This window comes from Panicum virgatum, chromosome 3K (genome assembly GCF_016808335.1).
Source record: "Panicum virgatum strain AP13 chromosome 3K, P.virgatum_v5, whole genome shotgun sequence".
NCBI classification, from domain to species: domain Eukaryota; kingdom Viridiplantae; phylum Streptophyta; class Magnoliopsida; order Poales; family Poaceae; genus Panicum; species Panicum virgatum.
The window spans coordinates 53,357,845-53,369,934 of NC_053138.1; the positions used below are offsets into that span (position 1 = coordinate 53,357,845).

General features: G+C 46.4%; 1 protein-coding gene across 1 annotated transcript; it reads right to left on the reverse strand.

The window, feature by feature from the left end:
• Positions 1-4,751: 4,751 nt before the first annotated feature.
• Positions 4,752-5,939, reverse strand: LOC120701537. Its single transcript, XM_039985545.1, has 3 exons — positions 5,586-5,939; positions 5,336-5,491; positions 4,752-5,047 (listed from the first exon to the last, which is right to left on the reverse strand). Exons 1-2 carry the CDS (start codon positions 5,669-5,671, stop codon positions 5,377-5,379), a joined length of 201 nt encoding a protein of 66 aa, XP_039841479.1. The 5' UTR covers positions 5,672-5,939; the 3' UTR covers positions 4,752-5,047; positions 5,336-5,376.
• Between the last annotated feature and the right edge of the window lie 6,151 nt (positions 5,940-12,090).

Genomic DNA, 12,090 nt, shown 5'->3' on the forward strand with positions numbered 1-12,090 from the left:
ACATTAGAAACTCATATCGACAAATCGAGATGCACACTCCCTGAAAGCAGAAGGAAAGAAGTGACAGAGATATTGGCCCATTTCCATCTCCCATCAATATTGAGGACTACGGATGTAGCTGATTAGATGAATGTTCAACTGGGTATTGTCGGAGCTGCATTGGATTGTGATATGAAGTATGTTGTAGCTGTTGACGAGTGATGTAATTTGTCATCTGATCACTACACAAAATTGGGATGACGAAAGATGTCGACACTTTCCACCATTTTGACAAGTGAAATGGAAGTATACTGATAAGTGCTGTGAAGATTATCATAAATACTAGAAACATAGGCGCAACATTGCCGCGCCCACCATGGAGCCGGCTATCTCATGATCCAGTTAGTTAGCTTGTAATCAACGTTGAAACGTGTTGGTAACATTACACTTTATTTTGTGATGATAAGGAGATAACACTAGTCATTACATTTACAGCAGCTGCTGCATTTGGGAAATCTCATGCGGATCTGTTTAGCGGTCTGCGTGACCTTCGCTGCATATCGTGCATGCTGCGAGCTCTTTCTCTAAAGTTTGGTTCATAGCACTTTGTCATCTATTAGGCCTCCTCTAACAACCGATGGTATCGCTGGCAAAAATAATTTTCTAACCAATGAACAGTAAAAAGATTCTCTCACTTATAGGTGGCCAAACGGGCGGCCCGGCCCGGCACGGGCCCGTCTAAGCACGGCCTGTTTAGGCACGACCCGTTTAGGCACGACCCGCTTAAGCACGAAAATATTAACGGGCCGTGCCGTGCCTACCCATGGGCTGAAGTGCCGGCCCAGGCACGGCCCGAAATTGATTTAATCGGGCCGGGCCGGCCCGTTTGGCCCGACAGCCCGGCGGCCCCAAAATATTTAAATAGGATTTGATAATGGATAACATAGTATTTAAACGGGCCTATCGTGCTACCTATCGGGCCGATCGGGCCGCCCTTTTTCGGGCCGTGCCTGGACGCGTCCATGGGCTGACAGTGAGGCCCAGGCACGGCCCGGCTATCGTGCCCGTGCCGGCCCGAGCCCAATAATATTCGGGCCCGTACCATGCTCGGGTCGGGCTAATATGGGCCGGGCTTCGGGCCCATAGGTATCGGGCCAAATGGCCACCTATACTCTCACTAGCGCTCTGCTTGTCGCTGGTCGCAAACGTTGCCCGATGCCTTTTCCTCTCACACGTACATTTTCCGAGCACCTGATAGTCCTGTGCCGAGCTCCTCTCTCCTCTACGTTTGCTGGCGAAATCTCTAGCCTCGTTGGAGGAGCCAAGGAAAAGGAGAGCAACACATCAGCTTCTATTTTTTTAAGAACAAGTATCGAACGAGCTGGTGAAAATTATGTGCGTTGTTGAATGGGGTTGTAAAGCATATATAGCTAGTTATGTTGTTAAAGAAAAATATATCGATCCTGATATAAATACCACATATGCTCACTTCGTCTCTAAATTTTTTAGCCTAACATTTATTGAACTAAAGAAGAGAGAGTATTGATCAGAGTGAGCTCTCTCAATCTCTCTATGGGTCCCGCCGCGTCTCCTAGTATTCTCACCGGACTCACCCTCCTTCCTATCTCTCTCTCTACTCTGGCAAGCAGCCACTGACGCCAAGCCAGAAAGCTAGCTTGGGCAGGAGAGCCCGTGGCGGAGCCCCTGCAGGCGCAAGCAGTAGCTGGGCGGGAGGCCCCTGCAGGAGGAAGTGCGTTGCTGCCTGGGAGCAGCGGCGCAGGCGCGCAGGGCAGAGCGCCTTTGTTGTCCGATTGAAATCCGACGGTGATAAAAAGGAGGCGACGTGGACGAATGAGGTGCCAAATCTAGGGTCAGGTTTCGTCTTTTAGAGAAGATTGGCTGGAGTATTATAAAAAAACATATTGTATCTCCGGTTTGTTTATTTAAGTTGTCTATGATATGGACAGAGTCTTTGATGCGTATATTTGAGCTTTACAATAAGACAGCGTATTCTATGGAAACCAGTCATGCTGTGCAAACTTTAGAAACTCCAATCAAGACCACATAATACTCATCCGATGGCTAGAGACAGGAGTGGGTTATTTTTGCACTTAAATCCCCTACTCATCCCATCCTAATCCCAAATATTGCAAATCACCCCCAAGTCGATTCCCCATCGTTTCGTCTGGCGCCGAGTCGTGGTCTATCTGGCCTCACGGGCGTCGGGCGCCTGACCTGGGGAGATTGCGGGCGGAGGGAGCCGCCGGAGCGCTCCACCTCCAAGGAACACCGGCATCAATTCGTTTGGCCGCCGGAGCGATGGATCGCGTTCATGTGCCCTCCGCTCGTCGCTTTGTGTGACACCGCCCCGCGTCGATTCGCCTGGCCACCGCTCCCTGCGCCCCTGTCCGCGAACCAGCCGATGAGACGTCATCTACGGCCCACCAAGGTGCGCCTCCCGCCGAGGCCGCTTGCCGCCATGGCCGCGCCCCCACCCGTGCGCCTCCAGGACTCCATCCCGCCATGTGCGCCTCCCACAGAGGTGCACTGCCTGCCGTTTGAATTGGAGTCTGGCGACACTACGGAGTCCAGCCGTGGTGCGCCACCATGGAGAGCCTGGTTGTCTAGTTGCCTGGTTTTGAACCTCCAAGAACAAGAACAGAGGCATCAGCCAATTGGTTTCTCCGTGGGGAGCAATAAAATGGCACTGAGCTCTGAGCACGTTGTACAACAGGTCAACAACACTGCATAAGGTAGAGCTAGATTAAATCAAACTCTTGACAGTTTGGTCACTCAGACGGAACGACAGTCGCGAAGCAGCCGGAGTAGATGTCGAGCATCTTCATCAGGTCCGTGGCGCTGGCCGTCCACACGTGCCGTGTGGAGCCGGCGACGCCTCGTGGAGTTTCCCCTCCCGCCACAAGCTCTTCACCAGCAGCACCTTGGTGGGTGCGTTGGAATCAGGTGTGGCCGGAGGACTCCAGTGCGGCGGATCACGGGCGGGAGGCAGCGTCTCCGGATCACGGGCGGGCTCGGAGGATCATGGGCAGCGGGGACTCATGGACGGGCGGCGGCGGCGCCGAATCGCGGTGGGCGGCGGCGACTGCAACACAGGCAACACTAGACGTGGAATCGACTTGGGGTGATTTGCAAAATTTGGAATTAGGATGGGATGAGTGGGGGGATTTAAGTGCCAAAATAATCCATCTCTGTCTCTAGCCATCGGATGAGCATCCTATGGTCTTGATTGAAGTTTCCAGAGTTTGCACAGGATAGCTGGTTTCCATAGGATACGCTGCCTTACAATAAAAGTAACACTTACAATCGTTTAGCAGAGGTCGTTTGTGGCAGTCCAAGTGTTGCTATGGTGGTGCAGGGAACTGAAGACAATGTGCATTGTAGCTCACCCCCCCCCCCCCCCAAATTCTGGTTCCTCCCAATTGTGTTCTCTTGGTTCACCCACCAAAACTACGTCAGAATAACTCCAGGGCGCCAGAAAGACCATCTCCATCATGGACAAGGCCAGGCGTCACTGCCTCGAGCTCCTCTGCCTACACGTCATCCTTTAGCTCCTCAATCCGACCCACAACTCCTCCATCCACCAATAACCTCAGGGGTCAATCTCCGACTAGGGGTCAATAGGGACAATCTCGATCTCGGACGAACCCCTCCGCGCCGCTGGTCACCGAGGGCCCCACCCTGTCTTCCGCGCCACCGGTCACCGACCGGCCCAGCTCGACGAGACCCTCCGCCCTGCTAGATACCGGGCCCCCACGCGCCCTCCACGCGGCCCAGCTCGACGAGCCCCTCCACGCTGCCGGTCGCCGGGCCCCCATTTTATCCTCCACATCCCCAATCTCCGTGTCTGCCTCCCTGCAGCGGGGGCACCACCACCAGCAGTAGCAGCAGCAGCATTCGACTAGCACAGTTACTGTCATGCCGACATAAATTAGTACTTTGACCCACACCAGCATTCCTATGTCACGTGCATATGGAAGCCAAACCATCATCCTTTCTAGCTGTAGCCCGCGGGGAGTGCGAGAGGGGAGTGTGAAGTGGGGCAGTGGCCTAGTGGCGGATCCAGGAATGGATTAAGAGGGGATGATTTCCTTCTTCCTTTCTTCTCCCTTCCCTTGTTCCTCCTTCTGCCTCCTCAAAAATGGAGGGGGCGGGGGGCGGGGGGTGGGGTTCCATTGTTTGTCAGGGTCTAGAGGGGTTGGAGCCCCTCTAGACCCACCGCTAGATCCGCCTCTGGTCATAGGCTGTGTACATCTTAGTTGTGTAGAGGTAGGGAGTTATCTTAAAATGATTGTATCACCTTAACAAAATATTCTGAGATCAAAGGATTTTAATTTCAGCCAAAAGCTTAATTTTATAGAGCCAATCATAATTCAATTGTCCAGTACTTCAACTCACTCTTCTTGGACTCCATTAGGCTTATGTGTTAGAGTGGAATGATCATCAATTGTTTCATTTTTTATTTTACAAATGATACGCTAGCCGGACAATTAATTCCAATTAAATGGATGTTATTTTTGTTCTGGTACCATATTGAGTTCCATGCACGAGAAAAGCTCAATGATTCAGCTTAAACCAACGAAGTTTGCAAGTTCCTTGGTTCATCTGGTTATTATGTGCTTGTGATTAATGTTTTCATATAATCAACTGCTTCTGTATCTTGTAATATTTCATTTCTGTTTACTTTTTTTCATTCCATATGCATGGCCACTGAAGGATGTAACATATGGTAAACGACAAGAAGAACTGAAAAATATTAAAGGGTCCAAAACAGAACATTCCACGATAATAACTGACTGATACAAGGGCCTTCATGACTATTTTTCAATGTATACATGGTCCGAAAAACATTTCCTTGACGTACACTAGAGCTTACGTGACTCGAACATACTAATTTCTGCAAAGCGGCTAGCAGTGACTATTTAGAAATTTTAGTTTTACTAGTGAATTTTATATAGAGAGAGATGACAAACAAGGGCCTCAGCACCCTCCTTTTATATAGAAGAAGCAGACAAGGTGATGTGTCCACCGTGGCAATCGCCATTGGTGCCTGAAAATGGGCAAAGTTGACGTTGTAAGACAAGTTCAATATTCACCTTTCAAAATTAAACAAGACCGAGCCAGTTATTTCTGCAGTTCACCCAAATAAAAGAAGGATCAAGATAACTGCCGTAAGAACATGTTTCAAGGAATTTGAGCTCTCCCAACTATCAAGAAAGTCGAATGATACTCTTGAAAACTTCACCCCACTCCTAAACTCTGTTAGGCTTATATGACAAAAGTCCAAAACATCTTGAAATCTATGTTGACTCCACAAGATTAATAATATGTATAATACCGGATAGATGATCTCGCCCTCGCATTGGCAGTTCGACAATTTCACATGATCTTGGTGATTGAATCCAGTGACACCATGAGCACCAGCTCGTCATGGGTAGATGCGTGGTACGGCTGATTCATGTGTGCCGCCGCAGCCTTCCGCTGCTGCTCCTGCCTGTAATTTGAAGGTAGAAGAAAGACTCAACCACCATGGTCTGCCTCACCCAATGCAACTATATGCTAAGAAATCAAATGCGTTTCAAAGAAACCTTTTCTGGCTGTCAACACCCTCGGCAGGCTGCTGGCGAACCTTCTTCTCTGCCTCCGGTTGCTGGGAGGACGAACACTGCCCCATCTCTCTCTCTCTCTCTCTCTCTCTCTCTCTCTCTCTCTCTCTCTCTCTCTCTCTCTCTCTCTCTGCGTGTGTGTGTGTGTGTGTGAGTGTTCCTTGTTGGCTAGCTGAAGAGCTGCAAGGGTGCAGTAGTAGTATATATGTTGGGTTTGGCACGACGATGACGACGTAGTCTTTTCTTTTCTTTTATCACTTTGAAAACCAATTGCAATTAGAAATACGAAAAAGGTTTCTAAAAGTGTCGTTACTTTTTTAACTACGGAGTACGGGCTCAGTTCTATGCTGTACCTTTTGCTTTAATTTCTGAATGTAGCCTTTTAGCTACCTTCTCTAATATTCAAAAAGTGAATGACCGAGTCTTCAAAGGGATGAGCTTCGACGTGTGTGTGTGGTGCGGACCATTTTGTATACTCAAGTGGATGAACAAGCTTTCATATTTATATATCTAGCTGACTGTACTCCTATATAGAGTAAATTGCACTCTAGGTCCCCAAACTTGTTCCGAAGGGGTCCCTAAACTCTGTTAAATGGTTCATCGGAGGTCCCAAATGCGCCACATGAGCTTCCCACACTGACATGGTATGCCACATGGCGCCACGCTAGACAATATTTACAAAAAGAACCCTTACATTTATTATCTTCTACTATTTGATCCTTTCTCTCTCCCTCTTTCACTAATCTCTCTCCCTCCCCTTTTTCTGCTCCTGATGTAGCTTGCGCATGCCGCCGCCGCACCTCGCCTGCATCGCCCACCGGCCCCGCCGCGCCTCGCCCGCATCTCCCTTGGCTCGCCACCGGGCCTCCCCAGCGGTGGCCGCATCGCGCGCAGGCCCTCGCCGCCGCGAGGGAGGAGGAGGCCCTCACTGTCACCGCCCACGTAGGCCCTCGCGGCCATGGCCCAGTGCGGTGAAGCGAAGCCGCCGCGAGGGAGGAGAGCCGCTCGCCCTCGCCTGCAAGGGCCGCCGCAGCTCCCTCTTCCCGGTGCGGCGCCGGCTCCATGGACCCACCATGGCCGCCGCCGCCATGGATCTGCCATGGTCGCCGGTCTGCACGGGAGGGAGGCGCGGCGGAGGGTGCAAGGGCGGCGCGGGTCCGGCCGTTGCCATAGCCATGAGGGAGGATGGTGGAGGGGCGCTGGAGAGGGAGGAAGGAGGGACGTCGAGCCGAGCTCGACCGGATCCGGCCGCTAGAGCGTGAGGGAGGATGGAGGATGGAGGAGGGGCGTTGGAGAGGGAGGAAGGAGGGGCGCCGAGCCAAGCTCGACTGGATCCGACTGCTGGAGCATGAGGGTGGAGGAAGGATGAGGACGCCGGTGGCCTTCGGCGCCATGCCATGGCCTCCACCGCTGCCGTGCCATGGCTGTCTCCGCACCGTGGCCTCCACAACTGCCGCGCGGATCTCCACCGCAAGGCCGCCGCCACCGCCTTGTCCGCATCTCATGCAGGCCACCACCATCGCGCCTCCCCAGCCGCCGCACAGGCCACAGAGAGAGAGAGGCCGGCAGTGGCAACTCAGCCACCATGAGATCTTGGGGATGGAAAGAGAGAGATTAGTGAAGGGGAGAGAGGGAAAGGATCAAATAGTAGAAGATAATCAATAGAGAGGTTCTTTTTGTAAATATTGTCTAGCGTGGCGCCATGTGGCATGCCACGTCAGTGTGGGAAGCTCACGTAGCGCGTTTGGGACCTCCGATGAACCATTTAATAGAGTTTAGGGACCCAGATGCACGATTTGAGAGTTTAGGGACCTATTCGAAACTTCGGGACAAGTTTGGGGACCTGGAGTGCAATTTACTCTCTTATATATTTATAGGGAAGGCTCACTGCTAGAAAAGAGGGCTTTAGTACTGGTCGGGAACCCCCGGTTTGTACCGGTTTTCCGGCCGGCAATGTTATCATCATCATCTCCTTCACCGTCTTGCATCACAACTCCAGGTTCACCGTGCTTGGTCTAAAGAGTATAGTTATCCATGAAACCCTTTCAGTAAATATGGGCGCGTAGAGTGCTTCTTTTAGAATATTTCTTTTTATTTTGGCAGAGGCGGCATGGACAACACATGAAATCTTTCGATGACTTGTGGGCCTCCGCCGCATCGAGAAAAGACTTTAAACCATTAATCCACGCCATGGTGCAGCGGTCGCTGTACATCCATTGTCGGTCCATCTATCTATAATTTTGTATTAAGTAACAACATTATTTTACTTGTATTCATATCATTTGGCAAATTGGACACTAAAAAAGTTACATAATGAAACAGGTATCGTGTTGCAAAGCCATTTCTACGAATTTAACATTGAAATACAAAAGTTCCAAATATCCATCACACAACATGCTTAAATTACACAACATGATAAATAGAAGTCTAAATTAATATATAAATTAAACTACATGCTAGCTACCTAATACAAACTACTCATCGTGAGATCTTTTGACCAATGCCTCGCAAACTGCCTCGCAAAATCTTGACACGGAACGATCATATTCCGCCAGCCCCGACGCTTCACGTCTTGCATTATATCGACCCATCAATTCACGATCATCATTAGTACCATACAACTCTGACATTAAATTCATGATGAAATTTACAGCTTTCTTTGCCAATAGAGAATATATGAAAAACTTTCTTAATCAAACGACGAATACGACCGCTAACAAGACCAACACGCTCTGCAGGGTGGAACTCAAGTGAATGACCGGTGCGCTCCAATTGATTGCGTACCGCCGCCCGAGCAGCAGCTCGATGCTCAAAGGCATCATGTTGCAAAGTCATTTCTAAGAAGTAAATATCAATAACAGGTCAATTATATGTCTCATTAAGAAACAAAACTAATGTCAGTACACTAATCAAATAAATGTAAAAAACTGAACAAATTATTAAAATTAAAATGAAAATATAAATATTAAACCATAACTATTTTGACACTCTTCAGTTTAAGGCGAACACGTCGTTCCACGCCATAAGGGATGCGCAATCAATGTTCGCGGCTTTGTTTCAGGCTCATTTTCTCTAAAACCATCGAGAAGAAAAAAATATTTGTTTCGAAACATGTCCATGTCGTTAACCTTGACCCGGCGGTGATGACACTGGCATTCGGGGCTAGCATTGATATCCACGACACAGTGCGGTACAATAGGACCCGATGAAGGAGTACGGCCTTGGTTCGGATAATTTCATTCTCAACTCCCTCAAAGGTGATGATTTCATTATTGGGACCAAGCCCGTACTCCTTCATTGCATCCTCATATATACCGCACCACATCTTGGATATCGATGCTAGCCCCGAATAGCAGTGTTTTCACCACAGGATCAAGGTTAACAACATATCCATGATCTGAAACAAAGATTTTTTAAACTTCTCGATGGTTTCCATATGAGCCCGAATAAATACATCGTTAGAGTGTCAAAATAATGTAACTAAATACATAACAAATACCAAACTAATTAACCATGCCACTAGAAAAAATTGAAAAAAATCACTATAAATTATCCACATTGAAACTATCCAATAGACCTTCTCCAAATTCAATTAATGGGTTCTATACATCTCAAATCCATGCATAAATCCAAGAAATCCTGCTCATTCTTACAATTTCTAAAACTCACAAATTTCTCTAACTATAGAGCATGAAACAAACAATGAATACCATCAAACAAGAGAGGATGAAGTTGCAAACTTTTGGTGCACTTGGATGAGTGAAATCCCCATAAAACTTGAGAAAATGGGGCAGCACCTCCTCTTTAACTTGCCATGGGAAGAAATCCCGAGCTCGGTACAATGGTTGGCTCAGGCTCGGGGAGAAAGAAGGCGAGCTGATTTATAGTGGGTGAATTAGTACCGGCTGGTGGCTCCAGCCGGCACTAGAAGTCGCCATTTAGTACCGGTTGAAGCCACCAGCCGGTACTAAATGTGCTCGACTCCATTTAGTACCGGCTGAAGCCACCAGCCGGTACTAAATGTGCTCGGCTCCATTTAGTACCGGCTGGAGCCACCAACCGGCACTAAAGTGCACCACCGACAGCCGGCTCCATTTAGTACGTTGCGCTCGGCTGTCGGTGGCGCACTTTTGTGGCTCCAGCTAGTACTAAAAGGCTCCAGGGGTACTGTAGCTTTGGCCCAGTACTAAAGGGGCACGTGAGTATCGAACCAAAGTGCGCCCGGTACTAACTGCCGCGGCCGAATGAGCAGTTTTCTGGCAGTGGCTTAGTAATAATGATGGATTTTGGTGACAAGGGTGAGCTCTGTATCATTAACGGGCTGTCATGGAATCATTAAGTTTTCCCATTCAAAGAATTTTATTATTAGTGTTCTTGTTCAATCATTAAAGCGGTCATAGCATAAATATCAAAATATATGGAACACAAATATATTTGAAAAAGTAAAAGCAATATTTGTACTATTTGTATTCTTGAGCGTGTGTGTGTGTGTGTGTTGGGGGATATACAGCATCACTTTTGAAGTCTCAACAAATTTAAGTGAAGCTATCACTTGATATATTGATTATAGAACACATGTATGCAATTTGTTCTATCTAAAGATAGATGCCATGTTAGTTGGCTTTTGGTCAGACTATGCATACCCTTTAATATGTAGGTGCAGAGTACTTTTGGCCCATTGTGTGGCCCAAAACAGACGCATATATTTAATTAATTCGACCACCCACAGTTTAAGTATGCCATCATGCATCATCCGCTGCAAGTGGGGGAGTCGTCATCACTGTCGACAAGCAAAACAGATTGCATGACCAATTTTCTAATCAGATGAGTATAAATTAAACTCCAAGCAACTGTACTTCAATACTTATTTTTGCTGATGTCAAATTATGTTTCCGATACATTTAGTTGCTCCAACCGGCTATCCCTTTCAAAACTAGTCCAACCGTTTTTAGTATACGCATATGGATAATGCATGGTGCATGTATAGTCATCCTGAGAGGTACTTCACAACCACTGAACTTGATGATCAGCTCAATAGTGTTTGGTGCTGTTTTAAGTTGCAGTATTTAAAATGGTGATGAACTATGAACCAAGAAGGTGATAATTTTTAAAAATGCCTTATTATACTCTAGCAAGGTATATAAGGTCAGGATTGGAGACGTTACCCTAGAACATCTGTATTAGTTAGACTTCTTTCCATCTTCAATTCGACAAGAAGCTAAGTGCACACTACACAATGTGATTAATAAAAAAACTATCGCAAAACTACACCTTTTAAAACTCATTTCACCACAAGCAACAATTTTCCATATTAATTATAAGCCTTTTATCAAACCCCCCTGTTAATTTAGATAAGATGTGGACTGATATCTTCGGCCCACACATCGACTATATATAGCTGCACTATTTGGACCTCATATATCACTGCCCTTGGATACCAGTTCACTTTCAAACTTCATTGTTTTCTAAATCCATATTTTTTTATAATACAAGCTAAGGTTGTTTATTTTATTTTTGTGAATTGTTTTAGAAATTGCAGCCATACACCAAAGCGCAGTTCTCTAAAACTTACTCATATATTTACATGCATCACATGAGAACAATATTGAAACGTTAGCTGTAAAAAACTTCAATAATGTCACTATATTTTATAAATTTGTTCTTACCTAAAAAAAGAGAAAATAATCAAATTTTTGTAGTAGTTATTCTATCCATGTCCTGTAGGAAAAGTATGAATTGAATTTGAGGCTGTTAACAAGGCCTGGTATTGAACCAAACGATACTCTAAAATAATTAAATTACCTACTATTAGCAGTATATATATAGGACCATTGCTTAGCTACTACAATATTGATATAATGAGGAACTAAATAGGTGACTTAAAACTGGAACTGTAGCATCACGATTCATGCAAGCTAGAGATCAAGGTAGCACAAGCTGTACTCTTTGTACTTCTGTTCAGCTCATTTGATAACACAGCCTACTATACCAAACCATCATTCGTTCCTGAGCTGTTGTGCATCTTCTTATATGATGGTGTTGCTATCGGTATTGTTTCTAACATTATCTATATATGAGCTGATAAGGAGTGCTGAGTGCATGCTGATATAATAGTACAAATAGGAACACACAAATCTTGAGGCAGTCCACAATCCTTGTGAGGAAAATAATCCATCATCACATTATTACTTCTATTCACTCAAGAATTGTACAATTGTTTTATCTCTTTTTTAGATTGGCAAAAACTTTTCTCATGGGAATTCCAATGTCAAGAACGTGCTGACTTAACGATGCTAGTGTACTTTATTCTAGAGAATTTGTTTTTGCCAATTTCAATTATATATGATTTTATTAGGATTTCAGACATCAGAGTAGCATAGAGAAACAATTGTTGCATAATAGAAAACAAAATGAGCAAAAAAAAACAATTATTTAAACGTATTGTGGGTCTCCACCAAGAAAACAAATGTTTTCTAAACCCACAAAT